Source organism: Cydia strobilella, chromosome 25 (assembly GCF_947568885.1).
Source record: "Cydia strobilella chromosome 25, ilCydStro3.1, whole genome shotgun sequence".
NCBI lineage: Eukaryota > Metazoa > Arthropoda > Insecta > Lepidoptera > Tortricidae > Cydia > Cydia strobilella.
Window position 1 is genome coordinate 8,563,043 of NC_086065.1, and position 23,890 is coordinate 8,586,932.

At 37.2% G+C, this 23,890-nt stretch overlaps 2 protein-coding genes across 3 annotated transcripts in view; one reads left to right on the forward strand and one right to left on the reverse strand.

The window, feature by feature from the left end:
• Positions 1-10,539, forward strand: LOC134752851 (aldo-keto reductase AKR2E4-like). The gene is made up of 7 exons (XM_063688617.1): positions 1-292; positions 3,262-3,354; positions 3,456-3,635; positions 5,469-5,585; positions 5,803-5,970; positions 7,797-7,988; positions 9,765-10,539. Exons 1-7 carry the CDS (start codon positions 191-193, stop codon positions 9,978-9,980), a joined length of 1,068 nt encoding a protein of 355 aa, XP_063544687.1. The 5' UTR covers positions 1-190; the 3' UTR covers positions 9,981-10,539.
• LOC134752884 (protein quiver) overlaps positions 10,533-23,890 on the reverse strand; it is a 27,590-nt gene continuing 14,232 nt past the window's right edge. For both annotated transcript variants that reach the window (XM_063688659.1, XM_063688658.1), the window contains 2 exons: positions 18,260-18,406; positions 10,533-17,166 (listed from right to left, as the gene is read on the reverse strand). In XM_063688659.1, coding sequence (XP_063544729.1) covers positions 16,973-17,166; positions 18,260-18,406 — 341 coding nt within the window. In that variant the 3' untranslated portion in view covers positions 10,533-16,972. The remainder of the gene's footprint in view (positions 17,167-18,259; positions 18,407-23,890) is intronic.

Consider the following 23,890-nt stretch of genomic DNA (forward strand, 5'->3'; position numbering starts at 1 on the left):
GTTGTTATTAGCATTTGCTGTTTGTTTATATAAATAGTGACCTAAATCTGAGTTTATCTGACCAAATTGAAAGTGAGACTTTATTTAAGTGTGATTTAAGTATATACAATAATTTTAATACTTAATAATAATCAGTTGGCGTTGATGTTAGTTTTGAGAAGTGTTTCGGAAAAGAAATGCCGTGATAAAAATGTTCCATAACTCCTACAAGTATTTGCAAATCTTTAAAAGTTCAAATTGTTTAAATTGTAATCACGTGCAGACCTTACATGGATATTGCGACAAAAATAAGGTAATTTCTTTTACAGTACATATGGTGCTACTTTCTCGCACTAGTGCGTCAAATAGCTCTTTTCGTGCATATGTCGAAAGTTTAAAGGGCCATATGTACTGTAAAACGTTGTACGATACACGTGCGAAAAGGTAATTCGCAACTCGTGTCGATTTAAAACACTCCCTGCGGTCGTGTTTTAATTTATCGCCACTCGTTTCGAATTTCCTCTTTCCCGCACTTGTATCGTAAATAACTATTGTGCAACAAGAGAGGAAAATTGGATTTTCTTGCGAATGTTTATTTTGAGTCCCCAGAAAGCGAAAGTCTATAATTGAATCACGAGCGAAGCGAGTGATTCTAAGTTTGAATCTTGAGCGTAACGAGGGACTTAAAAACACAAGATGTAAAATAACTTTGCTCTCGTGTTGCACACATAACTTTTCACCTCAGTAGTGAGAACATATTAAAGGTTAAAATGTATTTCGAATTACACAGAATAATAAAGAGAAAAAAAAAGTGACAGTTCATGGCCTTCACTAAATTAAAAAGCTACTTTGTTTCACTTCCTGGAGTGAGGAAAGTCGCACTTTCCTCACTCCAGGGAGTGACGAAAGTAGGCTTGTTCGAGCTGCTGAGGTGAAAATCACTATTTCCTGTTTATAAGCCTATTCCACGTACCTACCTACACTCCGTATACCTACACTTCGGCCGCTTCTCCATATAAACGTAGTTCCCATTTTCCTCTCTGGATATTGAAACTATGGAAAAAATTTAACATATTTTGCCATAGCTATGCCCTATGTTTGACTTTTTTTCGATTTTTTTATTTGTGTAAAAATTGGGGCAGCGAAAAACAGATTTCCTACAATTTTTTAAATGCTCCTAAGTCTTATAAAAAAATCAAACTCATTAAAGATTTATAAAAAAATCAAACTGTGTCAAAATATTTTTAATAATGAATATCCGGAGAGGAAAATGAGGATTACGTTTGTACGAAAAGGCGATTTCGCGCGGCCACGGTGTATCCTCTTAAGATTTATTTATTTTCATGTATTCAACTATCTTAAATCTAAGTAATACTCGTAAAATGTGGACAAAATGCTACTTTCTCATCAGTTTTTGAAGAATAAAGAAAGTCTTTACGAGGTGTGGTGAAAATGAAAACAATTTAATGAGTGTTCCAATGACTGCTATGACGTGTTATCTATACCTTAGAATAAACATTAGCCCATTTTAAAACTCGTTTTCCTAGAAATCAAACGACGTACCTACAACAGATTTTTTCTTATCTTAAATTCTCATTAAATACGTTCCCGTTAAACATCAACATATCAACATCATAATTATTACTGACCTTTCTCGTCCTGATTATCTTGTGTAGGTATATTTGGTATTTTCTAAAAAAAATGACCTTATTGTCGATGGCGCTTACGCCATTATAAACGATGCTCCGATATAAATACAATGCCGCGCGACGCTGTGTGGCGTAAGCGCCATCGACAATAAGGTCCCTTTTCATAGAAAATGCCCCAGATACGTTCCCGTTAAACATCAACAAATGTGTCGTTTTCAATCAAAAGGTACCACATCGTCGTTTGCCATAAGGATGCTCTGACAGGTTATTCATATAAAGATACAATCCAATTTCACCCTTACCATAAGCGACAATGTGGTACCTTTTAATTGAAAACGTCACGAATCAACATCATAATTATTACTGACCTTTCCCGTCCTGATATCTTGTGTAGGTATATAATTACGCAATTCCACGAATGCATTATTGCTTCTCTACATGTCTTGTATATCTTTGATCGTATCGTATCGTATATCACTGACATTTGTTTCATCTTGTTGTTGAGATAGATTACATTCAATTACAAGCTTTTATTTAACTTAATACTATACAATAATAATAAAGATACTAACAATTTTCGTCCTTATGGTAAGCGACAATGTGGTACCTTTTGCTTGAAAACGTCACAATTACATGTATTTTTTCACCTCAGCAGCTCGAACAAGCCTACTTTCGTCACTCCCTGGAGTGAGGAAAGTGCGACTTTCCTCACTCCAGGGAGTGAAACAATGTAGCTTTTTAATTTAGTGAAGGCCATGAACTTCTTTTTTTTTATGGTACGGTACGGTACGGTCCGGTCCGGTCCGGTCCCGTCCCGTCCCGTATCGTATCGTATTGTATCGTACATATTATAATACTTTTTTTTCTGTTTATTCTGTGTAATTCGAAATACCTTTAATATAATATTGTCTTCGGTTACCGCGATAGTTACTCATGAAATAAAACTATGAAAACGGATTATATCGCGTATATTGAATTTATAATACTTGTTGCCGGTCCCATATTGGGATACCCTCCTACAATTTAGGAGGGAATTAAATCTTCTCGGGTCCGTGGTGTAGGGTTGGAGCCGGCGTAGTTTTTATCGCGTATATATATATATATCTTTACTTGAAAAATAATTATAGTGTATAATTAGCCTTATGAACCGATTTTGCATGTACAACCAGCCTTAAAGTTTGTAGTCTATGATTGTTCATTATTTTAGTATGTGGGTATTTTTGCACTTTGTAATTTTTCCTCAGTCACCCGTTGACCACGAACGCTGTAAAGAGTTCGAAACGTCGGGATGTATTATAAATTCAATATACGCGATATAATCCGTTTTCATAGTTTTATTACCTTTAATATGTTCTCACTACTGAGGTGAAAAATTATGTGTGCAACACGAGAGCAAAGTTATTTTACATCTCGTGTTTTTGAGTCCCTCGCGACGCTCAAGATTCTAACTTAGAATCACTCGCTTCGCTCGTGATTCAATTATAGAATCTTTAGCTTTCTCGGGGCTCAAAATAAACACTCGCAAGAAAAACCAACTTTCCTCTCTTGTTGCACAAATAACTATTTATGGTCTACTTGTCTACCTTCTGACGTCACGATTGGCAAATTAATCTGGTTTTCGTATCGTTTTCAGTTAGCTACCAGCCTGGAGTTGCCAAAAGTGAAACTTAATGATGGCCGGGAAATGCCAGCGTTGGCGCTTGGCACCTACCTCGGCTTTAACGAGGTACGTAGGCCATTGACGCCACTTACGTCACTATATGGCGTCAGGCGCTACGTATATAGATTACTACATTACATACTTGACTACATTAATTTGCTCCGTAGCACGGTATAATCCGGTCCGACAACCACCAGCTCCGCGACGTGATTTCCCGCTCCATCGACGTGGGATACCGCCATTTTGACACGGCGGCCGTGTACGGCACGGAGGGGGAGGTGGGGGAGGGGATAGCAGCCAAGCTCAAGGAGGGAGTGAGCAGGAGCGATATATTCTTCACCACTAAGGTAAAGTCAAGTTCACATACATATTTAGAAGCTAACGTTGCAAAACTATGTGCCATTCTCAACCAAAAGGGTACTTATTTTCGGTTGTCAATAAGGCGCTATTTCCATATAGCTTCAATTTGAAATCAACCTTATCGACAACCGACAATGTGGTACCTTTAGGTTGAAAACGTCACATAAATTTACACGCCTCTAAAGGGGCCCACTAACTATCAGTCCGCCGGACGATATCGGCCTGTCAGTTAGAACAAAAATTTGACAGTTTCGAGCAACTGACAGGCCGATATCGTCCGGCGGACTGATAGTCAGTGGGCCCCTTAAGACACTGACAATGGTGGTGTAAATATATTTTCACATCACCTATTCGGAAATAGTAGATTGTGTCACAAGGGAGCAAAATGACATATTTACGGTGAGGGCGTACAATTGAATCCTAAACGGAGCGAAGGATTCTATAATAAAATCCCGAGAGTAGCGAGGGATTTTAGTGACACATACTGCTTTTCACATCATCGATGAGCTATTCAATTATTATTTTTATTTAAGCTATTATTCTTATTATATCAGGCCTTTTCTGTTCAGGGGCCCACTGACATTTAACGTTGCATAAACGTCGATTAAATATAAAGTTATAAATATAGATTTTATTGCTATTTGTATAGATGCATGTAATTTTTACCTAGACTTAAGGAAATTGAGTGCCCTGACAGGGTGTCATGTACCTACCATCCTCAAACTGTAACACCTAATGTATTATGAACATGACTGCAATACAATAAAGAATAAAGACTACCAGTCCGCCGGACGATATCGGCCTGTCAGTTGTTCGGAACTGTCAATTTTTTGTTCTAACTGACAGGCCGTTATCTCCCGGCGGGGTCGGAATCCCACTTTGTCCCTTTAAAGTTGGTGCACAGTTTTGATGGACTCTAATTAATATTTTTATAAAATAAAACTATGAAAACGGATTATATCGCGTATATTGAATTTATAATACATCCCGACGTTTCGAACTCTTTACAGCGTTCGTGGTCAACGGATGACTCCGTCCGTTTTCATAGTTTTATTTCATGAGTAACTATCGCGGTAACCGAAGCCAATATAATATTTTTTTTTTTTTTTTAATAATATACCGTGATACAGTTTAATACTAGTACCAGGGAACAGATGTTGTTGTGAGCCTGAAAGTTGCACCCATAACAGAAAAAGTAAGGGCAAATCGCCTAGCATGGTACGGGCATGTGATGCGGAGGGATGAAAGTCATGTGACGAGAAAGGTATTAAGAATGAATGTGGAGGGAAGTACGAGGAGAGGAAAACCGAGGAAAAGGTGGATGGACTGTGGGAAAGATGATATGAAACTAACGCAAGTGAATGATGAGATGACGGGTGACAGAGATGTATGGAAGAAAAAGACATGCTGCGCCGACCCCAAGTGAATGGGACAAAGGCAAGCGAATGATGATGATGACCAGGGAACAGATGTAGCTTACTTTATGCATAAAATGTTATAAGTACCTATATGAGACGTTTTCAAGCAAAAGGTACCATATTGTCGTTTAACCATAAGGACGAAAATTGCTTGTATTGTTATACGAAAAACCTGTCAGAGCGTCCTTATGTCAAGTGACAATGTGGTACGTTTTGCTTGAAAATGAGACATATTATTGTTATCTTTACTGAACAGTGCAGTTAACTGACCAATTGTATACCATATTCTAACGACTTAGGGACGTGGGTTAGTCACTTAACTATGCTGTGCTGTGCCTAGTGACTATAAGGTTACTAAACTATATAGTTGTAAAAAAAAGGCATTTGTTTTAATAATTCTAGTTATGGAACACTCACCACAAACGGGAGCAGGTGGCAGCGGCCCTACAGCAGTCCCTCCACGCCTCAGGGCTCAACTATGTGGACCTTTATCTCATGCACTGGCCCATTGGATTGAATGTGAGTCGATACTGATATGTATGTCGGCGGCCGATCGTAAAATCAGGCAGATCACGAAATTCCTAAGATAATCGTTAAACGTGAAAATCATCCCACTTCTGACACCTTTTCTTGACTTTTTCTCTTGTTTTATGTTTCTTTTTGTACAATAAAGAGATTATTACCTAGTAATACGAAAAAAAAATCATTTATTATTATCTTTATCTACATATTTTAGGAGAATTACAGCTACTCCGAGGTGGACTTCATGGAGACATGGCGAGGGATGGAAGACGCGCACCGTCTGGGCCTCGTCAAGTCCATCGGCGTCTCCAACTTCAACCAGGAACAGCTGGCAAGGCTGCTTAATGAGAGCAGCGTCAAGCCCAGTGTGCTGCAGATTGAGGTAACTATCAAATTTAACTGTTTTTGAGACATACTAACATTAAATAATATCACGATTTAGACTCACTTGTTTTTGTCACTCGCACGACATGTTTCGGAGAGCCTAGGTCTCCTTTCTCAAGCACTAATAGTGCGAGCAGCGTTCACGACGACCGTGTATTGCGTACGCAGTGCAGTGCAGTGCGTACGTATTAGTGTTATTAGTGCTTGAGAAAGGAGACCTTGGCTCTCCGAAACATGTCGCGCGAGTGACTAAAACAAGTGTCTAAACCGTGATATTATTTAATGAGATAACTATGATGTGATGACCAGTTAACATGATGGGATTGATGGGGTTAAGTGGTGGGGCGTCTTTTGAGCGTCATGCGTGTAACCAGCGCCATGGCGCAGTTGCGCCAACGTTGCGTCTAGCAGGTTGCCTCGCCTGCGGACCTGCGGTATTTTCCGGACCAATACATTCAAAGTATTCAAACCTTCAAGAAAAGAGCGTACCGTCAACCGGGGTGAATAGGAATAGCTGGGGTGAATAGGGACAAAACTTAAAATGTTATTTATCTGACAATTTCTTAAAGTAAAGTGAATAAATAAAAAAATGTTACAAATTACACCTAACAAAACCTTAAATTATACATTTAAAAAAAACTACAATTAATCCAAATGAAACTGTTGTATATGTAGGTAACCTAACAATAACCCATATGTGGGTAGCGAGGTATTCTTTGTCTCAGAATAAATGGTGCGCGTTCAATACGTCTTTTATTTGTCAGTGGCGACGAGGATGCCACTACACTAAGCCTAAAATAACCCAACCTGCATCGTACCTGGCTCAAAGGTCCCCATAATGCCTGCAGCATTCCCCCGCTGAACTGCTATAGGGACCTTTTGAACCAAGTACGATCGAGCGAGGATCACCAGATCACCACCTCTCTCCCGCAAACGCCGGCCTATTTCCCCAAAAAGTCGGCGAGCTTCCACCATTCCAGTATTTCTTAAAAAATACCCACACGAATTGTATCATACAAAAGCGACTATTATTTTCAATCGTATGATATAATTTGTGAGACTATTTTTTAACCTTTTGGACGCTAATTATTATTATTAATTTTAAAAAGTATGGACGGTATAGAAAGGACGACAATCTCTTATGGCAAAACTATTGCAAAAGTGACCAGCTTTCAGCTGTAAATAATAGTTCCTAATCTCTCCGGTGGCGCTAGTTAGAATCTGGGACATGAGTATAACATGTACCATATAAGGCAACAAATAACCCGACCAAATTACGTAGGTTGTTTTTGGTAGTATTTCGGTGTATGGTGGCGCCGCCTAATTACTGTTTTTTGATGGACACTTTTCGTACATAAAGATTTGGCTCCTTTATATAGTCTCCATGTTGAAAAGGTTAAAAGATTATCAGGTAATTCACATTTTATGTTTTGTCCCTATTCACTCTACAGCCATCCCTATTCACCCCGGTTAATGGTAGTTTCGTTGAGACCGTTCTAGAGTTGCAGGTGTTATTGGTGACGGTAATTGGTTACAATCAGGCGATTTAATTGTCTGCTAGTTTGCCTCCTATATAAAAAAATACTGGGATGAAGTTCGATTAATTAGGATTCGCTTACTAAAGTTCGTATAATTAGAAATCAGAATTGTGACGTTTTCAACCAAAAGGTAACGCATTATCGCTTGTCGATAAGGTTGATTTCAAATTAATGCTATATGGAAATAGCGCCTTATTGACAACCGAGAATAAGTACCCTTTTGATTGAGAATGGCACAGATAATCGAGGTTCTACTGTATATTTAATATGCCACTGTATGTCCCAGGTCCACCCGCAGCTCCCCCAAACCTCACTAGTATCCTACGCCCAAGCCCGCGGCCTGGCCGTGATGGGCTACAGCCCGTTCGGGGCGCTCGTGGCCCGCTTCGGAGCCCCCGCGCCGAAGACGGAGAGCGTTCTGCAGGGGCTGGCCAAGAAATATGGGAAGACCGATGCGCAGGTCATATTACGGTGGCTGGTGAGTGCATAAACATTTTCTCTTAATTAATTTTTCTTATTCTGAAATTTTTAATGATATTATTATATATATTTTTTTACTTTTACTTGTTGACATTTTTCTTAATTTTTTTCAATTGATTATTTAATTTTGGAAACTTCTACTTCTTATTGTTATTTGATTAAGTATTTTTTTTTTATTGGTGGCTATAGTGGCTGTGTTTTGAAAGAAAAAAAAAAAGAGAAAAAGCATTTATTAGCACAACATAACAAGACTAAAACTAGAAATAATTAAACAGAATGAGGTTGCGCTAAATGGTCCTTACTCAGCTTGGTGTCACGGTGTGAGCCAACATGGCACACTCCGCGACGCTGATTTTCAGTAAGGCCCAGTAGATGGACTAGTAAACACAATGTAAAAAATAAATAAGGGAAAGCTTAAATACAAATAACAATCAAATTACTTAATTAAAATTAGCCTATACCTAAGTCTTATAATTGTTCGTGTGTATGTATGTATGTAAGTGTCTATGCGATTTGTGTGTGAGTGACTGAGTGTGCATCGGTTGCCTAAGTGTTGCATTTTTGCTTAGCCAGTATGAATTTACGGATGTGAATTTTAAAGGTGGACACGGTTTTCGAATTACGTATCTACTGGTGGTGGCAAATCATTCCAACACTTGTTGGCAGCGAAACGAAAGCTGCCACGGAAGGCAACCGTGCGGTGTGGAGGAAAAGTGAGTCGCGATGCGTGTCTTATGGCGCGCTGCGAGAAGTTAAGCTTGTCATGTAGGTGTTTGTAATATTTTCTGTGTGCATGTGCCTAGTTTTAAGATTTCAAACACTATGTAATATTGTTACTGAAATAAAATTGATGACGATGATGAATACCAGAACTAAATAGTGTACGGACGTTTTTAGAAAAAAGTTAATTGTTTACCTACTTTTTTCGAAAAATATGGTTGTCTGTAAAGTCGGTTTACGGACGATAATTTTGCGTGATAACATCATAAGAAAACATTGATGGAAAATTGCATACTTTTATTTATGAATTGAATTATTATCAGATTATCACTGAATGATCATTATTTTGTATTGTAAGAAGGAGTTTATTGAAAAATACAAAATTTTCGATAAATTGACATTTATTTGCTTTTGGCCGTAACGTTACGTAACCATGGAGATCTATCCACATCGATTTATAAGACGTAATCTCGTCAAAAGTAACAACATTAAGTTATTTCGACTTAAAATCACAAGCTAATTGAAAATTGAAACCAAAAAAAGTGCCCGCTGTTTTTATAGGTACCCATATTACTTACATAACGGCCCACGATACATAAATAATGTATGTGAAAATGCTTACAAAACCCTTTTTTAGGGTTCCGTACCCAAAGGGTAAAAACGGGACCCTATTACTAGGACCGATGTCCGTCTGTCACCAGGCTGTATTTCATGAACCGTGATAGCTAGACAGTTGAAATTTTCACAGATGATGTATTTCTGTTGCCGCTATAACAACAAATACTAAAAACAGAATAATATAAATATTTAAATGGGGCTCCCATACAACAAACGTGATTTTTTTGCTGTTTTTTTCCGTAATGGTACGGAACCCTTCGTGCGCGAGTCCGACTCGCACTTGGCCGGTTTTTTTCAGTGACGTGTCAGATAAATGTCAATCGTATGAACCGTTTCTCGAAATGATGGATATCCCTTTTTTTAAGAGCAAAGTGGTCGATAATTAATTAATTATTGTATACGCAAAGTAAATAATCCTATTTTTAATTGTTTTCAGGTGGATAGAAACATAGTCCCCGTTCCAAAAACCATAAAACCGACGCGGTTAGAAGAGAACATCAACATCTTCGACTTCAAGTTAGAAAAGGACGAAATACAACAAATTAATACACTGAATACCAACACGAGATTCACGCTGCCGTCGTTCTGGCAAAACCACCCTTATTACCCTTTCGAGAAGATTGACAATCCTATACCGAGTCCTTTTGGTTAACACTTTGATAGCCAAACCTGTCGAAATAATTGGGCTGTACTGGCAAAAAAAAAAGAAATTAAAAAGTGGCAACACTGTAGTATCGTCCCGTTTTTCTTAAGGGCCCTCCACACTCGTACGCGAATCGCGGCGCGAAGCCTAGTTCGCAATCAGCGAAATCGACTCCACACTTGGTCTGGAGCGGGCTTTAGATTGATTTGAAAGGGACGATACTAAAGTGTTGCCACTTTTTAATGTCTACTCTATTTTGCCAGACTGTAGCCGTGCGCGTCAGTTGACATTTTTGGCGGTCAAAGGTTTAAATAGTTCTAGATTTAAGATCTGAGGTGTACTACCTATATTGTCAAACATTAATTAAAATTACAATCCATTTTTTTTGGCCTTAGGGATGTTTAAGTTATCGATAATAAATTCGATAATTCTAGTGATTATAATACTTAAGAGATGGCGCTGGCAATAATCAAAATATTTTTTTCTGGTTATTAGGTTTTTATTTTGATACCAATGTTTGTTTTTTAAAATAGAATGGGGGGAAATAAAATGAAAATGCCATTATATAACAATATTTTTATAATTATGGCACTTCTCAATATTTGACAAAAACTTTTTTTTACCTTAGGTTTGAAGCCAATGTAGATTGTGGTAATATTCGATTAAATAATACTGCACTGATTTATTGTCAGCATAAAAGCATTTTTCTCCGTATCCAAACCGCCAGCTTACATTTTTTTTATGTATCGAAGCTCAAGAAAAACTGCACCCATAACTTTGTATTTCACTAAGCACGTATTAACCACAAAATTATTAGTGCAGTTGAGTTTATAGCCTTTTTTTTAAAGCGACATATGCAACTAAACAATTTAGTTTTAACATCGATTGGAATTGTTTTATACATACATTTACAATTATACAACGAAAACGTACGCATCGCCCATTCTAGAAGACAAAGAAAATTAGAGAAAATTAGAAACATTTAACACCGACACACTGCTGGTTCATACCAATATTTACCAATTTAAGGAGACACCGGTTTTGTCAACTGAGGCTTGAGCCGATAAGAAAAAACTCTATATCCACGTTAGGAGCGACAAACACATTCGTTTCACTTCGGTTTGGAAGACGTGACCCAATATCGGCCTGTAACAAATGAATATCGGCCCAAGCCGTTTAAGAGCCAATAAATGCGGGGGTCTCCTGTTATAAAATACCTTCTATATGATGTAAGTTTCTAGACATTATGAGTCAGAAGGGCCTCTCACAAAAAGAAAGATGTCATATTTTATTAAAGCAAAAGATCTTAATTTTTAGGCGCAGGTATATCCATGGGGTCCTTTTGATTATATTTAATATTCTAATGCGTTTATAATTGGTAAATATAGGTTAAACCTGACATTTAAGGTGTACTGCACATTTATTGTTGAACCATAGAATAACATGAGAAAAATTAAACAGACAGGCCACATTGCGTTTGGAGTCGGCTGAAGCCTTTGACGGTATGGAGATTGAGACATTATTTTTTTATTCTAATCTTAAATCTGATTTTATTTAACCTACTATTTCGTGGTAAGCTCACATATGCCTGTTATTAATAAGCAAATTGTATTTAAGTATATTATTAAGGGTCATTTTGTCTCAGTTTCCATGGTCCTGTGAATAGAGACCCCAGCCTCGGAGCGGTCAGATTTCGGTTAGTCGCGCAAGCGTAGCTTTAGGAAGTGCAAGAGTTAACCAATTTTGAAAAAAAAAAAAAACCATCCATAATATATGTAGAGAAATATTTTTGAACAGCTGAGTAGCTTAGTAACGCTCCGCTTTTTATCGATATTTTTGTCGATATACGCATTTTATTTTTTAACTTTTTCAGACGTCGTAAAAATATTTTCCGACATTTGCAACATAATTAATAGATGGTATTAGTTAAAAAAAGACTAAAATGTTACGACAATACACAAGAAAAAATATTACTTATAGCGCAATTCGTGAAAATTGACAGCATTATTGAATTTTTTCATGCATATTGTCAATGTAAATAATACATGCTTATTGTTAAATAAAGTTAACAAGTGTTATCTTAGAGGGCTAATTGACTATGAGTACGGTCTGAGCTAGTTGTCTAATGCGTGATATGCCGTAATAAAGTGAAGGAAGAAGATTTATAAGTAAATGTGTTGAAATATACTTTTTTAATAAGCAAATCTGATTATCAGTTATTAATGTTTTTGCAAGTTCTTATTAGTTGTTTCTATGTATAACACTAGTTTCAGGTCCAATGTTTTCTAAAACCACTTTTATAAAAAGTGTCTCAATTTTTTTTTACGGTTAGTATTTTAAGTGAATTTGTACTTTTTGGACACGTTTGGCCAAGTTTTGGACTACTATCATTTAATAAAAAAATATATTCCAACACTACATCGCATTCTTATAATAGGTAAATAGTAATTATTAAAATTAAAGCGATTTAGGTAAAACGTTAATTAGTCTTATCATCAGCTTCCATAGTAACTAGGTAATAATATAGGGTTTAAGTTAGCTGATGCCGCCATTAGACTTTAACAATATCCCAAAATATAAGAAGCAGAATAAAAATAAATTTCCATTTTGACGTCAGATATATTCTTACGAACCAAACCAAAACCAAACCAAAAGTCACCAAACAACATTTTCATGAGATATTTTATTGAAATGTTGCAATATATTTTTTTTTAAGACTTTCAATAAGCAAAAACATATTTAGCGACTGTTTTAATTCGATAAACTGCTTAAAAATTAAACAAAAAAGTAATTTCACAATCAACTTCATTCTGATTCAAATATGGAATCGAAAAAGTCAAGGTAGGCAGGGTAGTGCCCCAGTCAAGTTAAAGAATCGCATTCCGAGGTGTCTGGGCCAGTGGGAAGCTGGGCTACAGTGCTGTGACATGCTACAACCCTAGACATAACAGTACTGTTGAAGTTAAATGGTTTATTCGGCATTTTAAATTTTTAGAAGTAAATACAATTTAATTACTATTGTATGTCATTGGAATGAGCCTGAATTACAGAAAGCAATAAATTTAATGCACCTTAAACTTGTAAAGCCGGACTAAGCTAACTCTGCATGGCATTTATGCCATGACTAATTGTGGAAATGTCATCATAAATGTAAAATTTCTATGAACACTCCCTCACTTTGTTCTGTTCAAATTGGTGCAGTTAGCTTAGACAGACTAGTTTCATGAAATGCATGAAAACAAGAAATGATCTATACATAAACTAACTTTTCTTATCTTTAATAAGTAAAAATACTTAATTTAAATTGCCGAACATACCTGAATACAAGTATGGAAACTGAGTATGTAGGGTGGAGTGGTTGGATGTTCCACAACACAATTCATTTAAGGCAAGGTAATTGCATCAAATAGATAATGACGACCAAAGTTGCCAAAAATATCGGTACACATTATGTCGATGGTAACGGTAATTGCCCGTTACTATTTATTTGATGCCAAAGGTATACGGGGTATTTGTATATTACTCACAAGAGGATTTTTTCTCTCCATTTTATCCTCTAATCGCCCAGTGGCCTATAAAAGGTCTTCCTTTCCATTCTATTTTCAATATTTATTTTGACAAATCAAAATTGCATTTATCTTGGCAAATTTTGATGTCTTGGGCGGCTAGAGATCAAGAGATTTGGACCAACGGCCCACGAGTTCTGATTTTATTGTGCTGTGGCATATCCAATTTCTTAAAACCATCCTAGACGACATTTTGGATATCTTATATGACACATGCGATGGGTTGAGACATGTCTGACCAAACTTACTCTAATGCTAGAAATTTTAAAATAATCGGAGTATCTATTTATTCAAAAACTTCATTTAAGAACTAGAGTTAACAAGGAAGATTATGTAAACTATTTATAGATATAGTCATACTATATTTTTAATATACATACAATATTCATCTCCTTATATTATGCTTTGCACTTACATTAAAACTAGGGAATGCAAAATTCGCCGAAAAATGAATAAATTTTTCGATATTCTAAACCGAATTTTTTGAGACATTTATTACCGGAAATATAGTTTACTTTGCGGTTATTTACATGTGCAATGAGAATGAGTCGTCTAGTGAATTCGCCTATTTTTGATATTTTTTTTAATAAGGAAAATTGTTGTATTATGAAATTTATGAACTTTACTTAAGCCAGAACCTAATTGCATATAATCATTTAAATCTTCTCAAGCATTATTCATTTTTTAACCGGTTATTCATGCGGGCTTTGCATTCCTTAGTCAGATTACTAACCTACAGATGATATGGCGTTAAATCAAATTGCCTATAACCTAGTGTGGCTCCGATTTTGAGTAAAAGGAACTACGGTTTAATAAAGCTATTATTCACAAACATCTCACTGTAGAGCAGTGCTTTGGGGAATCTCGCCATTCGTTTGAATTTAATAAAAATAATTCAACCCAACAACGAGCAGATCCCAAAATTTAATGAAATAACTTTTATGCACTTATGTCTCACTTCTATGCACGTTTAGTGCTTTGTTTAAAATAAAAAACTACCTAAAAATCATCGCCGCATTATCAAACGCTAAATTATTGTTATTTATTAGCTATTTAACGATTAAAAATTTATTTGGTGTTTATGTTCCTAAATTAGTTAAGCTAAGGCCGCACGGGAGTGTCGCGGCCAAGTTCTAGCACTAGATATCTTTATTATTAAAGAGGTCACCTTGTTTGCATCTTCTTCTAAAACTAGCATCGTATATCTACGCCCGTCACACGAAACGTCAAAAAAAGCGGAATAAAATATCTATAATTCGTTAACTTTCTCAATCTATTGCCTTTATAATCACCAAGGAATAACTAGCATCCGAATTTAAAATCACTACATGTCGTCATTTCAACCACAAGGCTTCCCGTTATAATATTATTTATGACACAGCAAAACAGCAATATTGTCAGGGGTCTCCAAACTTTTTGACCCGAGAGCCACACTTAGATATATAGCGAACCAAATAGCGAATATTGTAAATAATTGTATATACTGTATTTGCATGTACATGTACTTAACGCAAATAATTACTAATCTGAATCTAAAACTTAGCTTTATGGCAAGGCCTTTCGGCCGTGTTGCTATTCCGCGGGCCAGACCGGGCAATAGTTTGAAGACTCCTGATATAGGTAAAATAAGTACTTACGAGCTGATATATGTACAATTGTACAGGTAACCTGTTCAAATAGATCATGTTCTTTTCGGTCTCCTCTGTTACTTTACTACTAATATCATTAGTAATATTCGCTCCTAAACCCTTTTTATTTTGACACTAACTATAAAACAAACAGAATCAAACACAACCACTTTTAAAATAAATCTAGCTGCAATTTAATTTTCTACCTATTTCAAACCGATATTTAGGGAACGGAGAAGATAAACATCTTAAGATGTTGATTGCTGATATATTATGGTACATTTTTAGTAGATAGGACTCAATTGCACTATAAAACTAGTGGTATGTTCCAGATTGACAAATACACTTTTTAAATATAAGATACAAGAATTTACATCTTTAACTAAAATTCCAACTTCAAAAGTAAAAGAACTTGCCAGATTTTTTAAAGTGCATGAGCCTTAAGCAAATCAGACTGCCAATCGTTGTAAAAACGTTTTAAAATATCCAAACCCTCTGTAACCAAACTATCATATTTAACGCTCCTTTATGTACGCCAGTTCAAGCTAATTCGTCTATAAACAATTTAATTTCTATCTAAAAGTGCCCCACATCTATTTTACGTGCATCTATGAGCAAATTCAACTTGGTCTAAGAAATTTGGACCAATAAGAAAGCATTGAGTGTGTTAGCTTCATCGATATCGATACGCACGTCCGTGCCGCACTATTTACAAGCTAATCGTTTGGAATTCTCGTAACTACGTCTAGGTTAGAGCAAAATGTTATCGTGAGAGCGAATGATGGAGGTTTTCCACATCAGTACATAAATATCAGGTACAAGTTCTGAGGGACGTATAGTGATGTGAAAAAGCTCGACTACACTACGTTGGACGAAAGTCTAGTTTGGGCTCAGTCGAACAATCGATGTTGGAACACTGGTTTGATCAAATAAAATTATTTTTGTCACATTAATACAATCTTCATTGTGATACCTAACATCACTGCTATAAAACACCAATAAAAAAATAAACAGTTCAAATTTCGCAGTCAAAAATTGTACCACACCTTCCACATTAAACTTATCGATATCGATAAGATTAATGTACAATGTACAGTTCTCAATTTAAGCCTAGTTACATTTAAAATTTTAAGGAATTTTGATTTCACAATCCAGTGTTTTTGGACTTCTTTCAAATTCAGGGAGACATCGTAAAATCCGTGCACTTTCTAATCATGTCATTTACCAGTAAACTTAAATGCGATTTCCATTTTTTTGGTCTCTAATATATGGTTGATAATTTAAAACTAGGTAGTTTTAATAACTGGATGGTGTTGTAAACTTGAGTAAATGACTATGACTCAAAATATTAAAATGCAGGTATTTATCGATGTTTTAAATTCCGCGCCTATTGGTTCTCGAATGATTACATTTTTAAATGATTTTCGTTGTAACCGTTAACCTTTCAACAGCTCGATAACATTTTAAACGCCATAATTTTAAACGGTTACATCAATTTTAGCGCCGTGAAACGCCCAACGCGCCATTGAAAAGTTAACTTTGTAAGTTTCAAATAAAGCATCACAACCGACTTTTTAAGGATCTAGAACCTGATTGGTTCAACAAACTCATAACATCCTAATAGGCATCTCAAACGAAACACCTATAACAATTTAATTTTTCGACTCATCTAGCCAACAACTGGATATTTCCAATCTTTTGGGCTGTCATGGCCAAATGTCAAGTACCCAAGCTAACGATTTTATCGATAACCATTCATTCGAGTACCCTATAAGCTTTATCGATCGACCTCGCCCGTCACTACGCTTCACCTCCATGCACATGCAAACGCAAGCGCGAGCAACCAGGCCGCTGCGCGCGCGCCGGCGCTCGCGTTACACATGTCCTCCTCGCAGAAACACATGTGGCCAGTGCCTGTACTTTCCATCATGCAAACGTGGTCCACCATGAACAGGTTGATTTGGAGCTGGGAGGTACAGGTGCGCCGGACCACTTCGTAGGCTGGGAGGAAATTAAAATGGTTCAATAATTCAGATTAATAACATATGTAAATAAACAATAAGTACAGAAAACTGTTGCGTTCTCGCGCGCGAGTCCACACTTGAAGTTAAGGCTCGGACCCGGTTCATAAAATACCTACCGGTTTATTTCGGTTTTTCTCCGAACTTTCATAAGAACGCGATCGTTTTAATAACTTTATTGTAACCTCAATAAACCGGTTTATTCGACGAGCGAGTAGACGCCCAGCCGGCCTGGTGGTGTGCCACGTAAACATAGACACCGACATAGGAAGAAACCGGTTTTTATTGTTTTAAACCGGTTAATATGACAAGAACTTTACGGAAATGTTCTTCTAAAAACCGGTATTTTCGAGCGAAACCGAAATTAAAAGGTTTTGCTCCAAATACATGATAACGGTTTGGAAATTTAACTGGTTTTAGAGTCTCGCTTGAAGTCGCGCTAGATGTATGGAGTCGCGCGCGAGAACACAACTTATGCTAGCAGGTCTGACATCGAATTTTAGGGGGCAAAGTTTAATGACAGGTAACGAGTTCCGATGTATATCGATAAACTCAATTATCGATGATTTTCATGAATATATGAATACATAGTGATCGCGCTGTATAGTTGAACGGGTCCTTCAAAGATTCAAAGTCCTTGCAGCGTGGGTCCGTCCAGCTATTGCACTCGTAGGAGTGTCCATTTATCGGTCTACGTAAATAACATAGAACTTACGGCTCTTAGAGTATCTCGACGTCATTCACAAGGAAATAAGGAAAAAGACGCCGGAAGAAACTATATAGTAACATTAGTAATCTAATTGGTCTTGAACCTAAATGGTCGCGCACTGTGCGTTTTCAGGGAAATTTCTCGCTCGGACTGTGGAGTGAACTCCCTGCCGAGGTTTCTGGGGAAGCACAGTATGGAGTTCTTCAAAACGGAGTCTCCATTTATGAGTCTTCATAAATAATGAATGCAGAATGGCGGTGTGTTCACAAGACTCGACGCCAATCGCTGATGCACCAAATGATGACCTCAACCACTCTGTCAAGAGTTAAACAACAAAAGAGATAAATAATATAGTAAGACTTACGGCTTTTAGAGTAGCGGACCATCTTGACGCAGCAGCCGTTGCAGGTCTGCAGCGGCGGCTGGTCGCGCGGCAGGGCCGTGTAGTTGAACGGGTCCTTGCAGCGCGGGTCCGTCCAGCTGTCACACTCGTAGCAGTAGATCGTGCGGGCTGGAAATTATACTAATTTTTTAGTCTCAAGGTCGACGAGTTTACTATGAATCTAACGCTCAAAACGGCGAAGCGTGATGGTTTAAGAAGGCTCTCAACTTTTGAAGAAGTAAAAAATCGTGACTTTTTTACTTAGTTTCAAGGTCGAAAAACGAAACGCGAATCGAATGCTCAAAACGGCGAAGCGTGATAATTTAAGAAGGCTCAACTTGAAGTAAAAGGCCTTCATAAATTCCTTTTTAGGGTTCCGTATCCAAAGGGTAAAAACGGGACCCTATTACTAAGACTCCTTTGTCCGTCTGTCCGTCAGTCTGTCTGTCCGTCTGTCTGTCACCAGGCTGTATCTCATCAATCGTGATAGCTAGACAGTTAAAATTTTCAGAGAATTGTATTTCTGTTGCCGCTATAACAACAAATACTAAAAATTTAATTTATACGGAACCCTCGGTGGGCGAGTCCGACCCACACTTGTCCGGTTTTTTTATTCTTAGTGAAAATGATTATATTATTTTACTATAAATCTAATCATAATGAACATTAAAATTTATATATCGATGTCGATATGTCATAATCATAAATATCCTTCTGTCGCAACACTAGCTATCGGTCAGATTATTCGTAAAATACCTAAAACAGCAATCTATAAAAAAATAACCTTTTAGCCTATATTCATCAATACTTCCAAAGACTATGCTTCAAAGTTCTATATTAAGTATAAATATTGAATCGTCATGTTAAAACTAAATAAGGTATATTCGGGTAATTTCGTAGGTCGGATAATTCCGTAAATCAGATGAAAACTAATAACAAAACTTCCGTGAGACGCAGACATATTAAATATATTAAAACGGCTCACACACGTATTTAAGTCGAAAAACGCTCATAATAATTTTAAAAATCTTTTTAATACTCAAAGGGCCCTCCACACTTGCGCGAATCGCGGCTTCGCGCCGCGTAGTCTGTAGCGAGCTTAATGAAAGTCTACACTTTTACCAAACTATTTTTTAGTCTGTGCTTTTACTTAATAACCAGTGTTACCATCTAAAAATAATGCTAACATCAACCGACTCGACTAGTTAGGGATATCATTATTCTGAGGGGATATCCCTAATTATACATACATATACGTACAGATGTCATTTGGCAGGAATCAGATCCAGATGTATACTGATTTAAACTAACACGATTTTCACTCATAATTTTAAAACTATCACGGGACTTAATCGCGTACAAACTTACGTTATGGCCTGACGTTTCGAACGTGATGTTACGTTCGTAACGTCAGGCCATAAATAAACGTAAGTTTGTACGCGATTAAATCGCGTGTTAGTTTTAAAATTATGAGATCCAGATGTGTACAAATATTACATGCACAGGATCTGTGCCAATTCCCGCCATAAGATGACAGATATGTCATAAACACATATTTGTCGTTTCCAAGCAAAAAGATTCACTTGGTCGCTTGCCATGAGGACGCTTTGGCAGGTTATTCGTATAAAGATATAAGCAAATATCGTCCTTATGGTAAGCGACAAATGGGACCTTTGACGAAGAGACACATATTATTAATTTTATTTATAACACTTTAAACTCTCGCGTTTTGTACACATAATTAATGTCATTACCGGGTCTAACGCGATTAATTTTCATTATTTTACCTTTTTTCCGACGTTTCAACTAGGTTGCACTAGTTGTGGTCACGGAAGACTGACGTCCGGCGTCCCAGCAAATGTCAATTGAGATATTGGTAAACAACACTAAACTACCAGACTATGAATGGTATAGAAAGGATGCCAATCTCTTATAGCAGAATTGTTGCAAAAGTGACCGCTTTCAGCTTTAAATAATAGTTCCTAATCTCTCCGGTGGCGCTAGATAGGCTCTGGGACATGAGTATAACATGAACCATATAAGGCAACAAATATTTCGACCAAATTACGTAGGTTGTTTTAGGTAGTATTTCGGTGTATGGTGGCGCCGCCTAATTACTGTTTTTTGATGGACACTTTTCGTACATAGAGATTTGGCTCCTTTATATAGTTTCCATGTACCCGACATTAGTTTTTATAAACGTCAGTCTTCCGTGACCACATCTAGTGCAACCTAGTTGAAATGAAACGTCGGAAAAAATGTAAAATAATGAAATTTAATCGCGTTAATGATATTTATTATATTATTAAATGATTATGTACTGTATATCACCTAATAGCTAACGGTAACGGTAAAACAAACATTCGCATCATACACGAATGTTCGTGCATTTCCCACTAAGCATAAAAATTGCAGGTGTGTAGCATTTTAACAAGCCTTTACCGACCTTGTCATAATGACGTGCTACCACGAAACCTTATGTTAGGTTTAGCTAAATCTAGGGCAAAGCTGAACTGGCTTCAGCACGCGAGCGACCTATAAGCGAACGACCTTTGTGTACTAGACTCCGAGTTTCTAATTTTAAGCTTACTATTCGAAACTCCAAATTTTATAGTAAAGGAAAAAATGGAAAAAGTTACACTTCCGGCAGGATTTGAACCCGCAACCTCCGCAATCCGTGCGTTGCTCTTAACCAATTGAGCGGAGGTTGCGGGTTCAAATCCTGCCGGAAGTGTAACTTTTTCCATTTTTTCCTTTACTATAAAATTTGGAGTATCGCTCGCAGACGTATCTGCATGTTAAAAAATTTTTAACTTACTATTCGAAATTAAACTTTCGTGAGACATATTTTAAAATATTTGAATAACAACAGTTACACTCACGTGAATTATTTGTCGGTTTGTGTGACGGAGTGCAGCCGTCGCGAGCACTATAGTCTGAAGAAGGACCCCCGATGTGTCCGAAACATGTCGTCAATAGCGACAAATAATTAGAATAAATCGAAATATTTATTTACATACAAGATATATGTCGTAAACGAAATTAATAACTAGCTTAAATCTAAAATAAGCCCTTTGAGGCATTGGGACAAGGATGCTGGCGGCATTTCCTCGATGTATCGCAATGCTGATACGTTGTGCGAGGAAGCCGCCAGCTCTTCGGTCACCAGTTACGTCAACCAGACGCTTCGCGATTCTGCAAATTCAACTCCAACTATAATTCACGTGAGTGTTACCGTTATTATTTAAATATTTTAAGCTTTCTATTCTAACCCCCCACGCAAAAAGAGGGGTGTTATGGGTTTGACGTCAGTGTCTGTCTGTCTGTCTGTGGCGTCGTAGCTCTCCAACGGATAGACCGATTTCGATGCGATTTTTTTTACGTGAAAGCGAGTTTCCTTGGGGTGGTTCTTAGCTATGTTTAATAGAAATCGATCCAGCATTTGAAGAGCATTATAGCTCTTTTTCATTTTTGGCATAAAATGTTATTGTTATTGGCTTAAAAATAAATTACACCATATAAATGCCTTTCTATGTACAGCCCCACACTCTACTCTGTGGCAATCCCACATTGCGTTGTTGCACTTTTTATTATATTTATTTATTTATTTATTTTATTTATTTGGAAACCCAACAGCTGTGACATTAACATAAAAATGAAAATATATGAGGATACTTAATTTGTGCTTACTTGAAAAAATTGTAACGCATTAGTTTGGGAGTACAAGTTAAATGAAGTTGGGGTTGCTTTGCTGTAAAGCATCTCAACAGCAACCCCTACCAATCCTACCATTGTCCAGCATAGGTGTTTACGTGTTTTTACAAACTACACGGCTACCACCAGCTTGCATTGGACATTTACGTTAATTAGCTACTGGGTGAACTCGATCGCATTTCCTCTCTATCACACATCAATACATGAGTGCGATCGAGTTTACGCAGGCGCTAACGGAAACGTACTTGACGTGGTACGGCTAGTAAGTAAACTTTTATTTTTACTTTAATACCTGATTGCCAGGATTTTTTTTCGTACACAAATGTACACGGCTACAAAGAAATGCTTTTCCATATGTTTTATTTTAATTTTTTTTTTACCGAACTGCAGGTCTAGTACATAAAGGTCTATGATAAGGTCATGCAAGTGGTTGCCAAGAGAAGCCGGCGTTATTGTTTGTTTCTCGCTCATTCAAATACAAACGGAACGAGACACAAGATAACTACTGTACGTACTAAAAATAGCCTAAACTTGACCCAAGTTGAGCTACAGCTTTAATTAACGTGGTTTTTAGGGTTCCGTACCTTAAAAGGAATAAACGGTACCCTTTTAGGATGACATTGTTGTCCGTCTGTCCGTCCGTCCGGCCGTCCATCCGTCCGTCCGTCTGTCTGTCAAGACCCTTAATCTCGGGAACGCGTGGAGGTATCGGGTTGAAATTAAAACCATATTATATTCAGGTCTATAGTCCGTTGAAGCTGTGAAATAATCAAACTTCTAAGCTAACGTAAAAAACCGGCCAAGTGCGAGTCGGACTCGCGCACGAAGGGTTCCGTACCATTACGCAAAAAACGACAAAAAAATTACATTTGTTGTATACCCCACTTAAATATTTATTTTATTCTGTTTTTAGTATTTTCGTTGTTATAGCTCTCTCTTTGCCTAGCCACGTCCCATTTCATTTGGGGTCGGCTCTCCTCGTCAATCTTCGCCACACTCTTCGGTTCTGGGTCGTCGTGTCGTTGATTTGGGCTTTCTTTAGGTCATTGTTGATCACAGACATCCAAGTTTGAAGGGGTCTACCGGGATTCCTCGGACCGGTGTTTATACTGAGGACCTTTCTGGTCATATGATCCTCGGGTCTCCTCATTACGTGTCCATACCACCTTAGACGGGTTTCGGCGAGTTTCTCCTCAATGGGTCTGACTTTAAAACTGCCACGGATGAACTCTATTCTGACCCTGTCTAACAAGGTGACACCTCCCGCCCATCTCAGCATCTTCATCTCCGTCGTATGCACTTTAGTGGTATGGCCTTTTTACTGGCCAGCATTCAGCACCGTATGTAAGGGGTTTTACCCTTTGGGTACGGAACCCTAAAAAAAGATATAGCCGTTTGTGCCGCAAAAAACGTAAATTTTTACACTCTCAAGGGAATCATCAGAAATTCATAGGGTACTCTCCGTTAACATAGAACTACGAAATTTGGCAAGGAATATCTTCTTACACTACAAATACGGAGAAAAATCTCAAAAACTCTAAATTTGTAAAAAAATAAACATTAAAAAAAATTTGTACGGAACCCTCGATGGAGTCCGACTCGCACTTATTCGGTTTTTTGATTTTACAAGCTTTTATTTATTAACCTTTGTGCACACATGGTATTTATTGCGTTTTTTTGCAAATACCTGATATTTACTCTTAATGTCTAACTAGTAACTACTTATTGCGTTTCGTGGCGGCCAAAAAACTGCTTAGAAAAGTTACCTTTTTTGTGTTGGTATATTTTTATTAGAGATTTTTCTATCCCTAAAATAAATTAAACTATAAAGGGGTCCACTGACTATCAGTCCGCCGGACGATATTGGCCTGTCAGTTAGAACAAAAATTTGACAGTTCC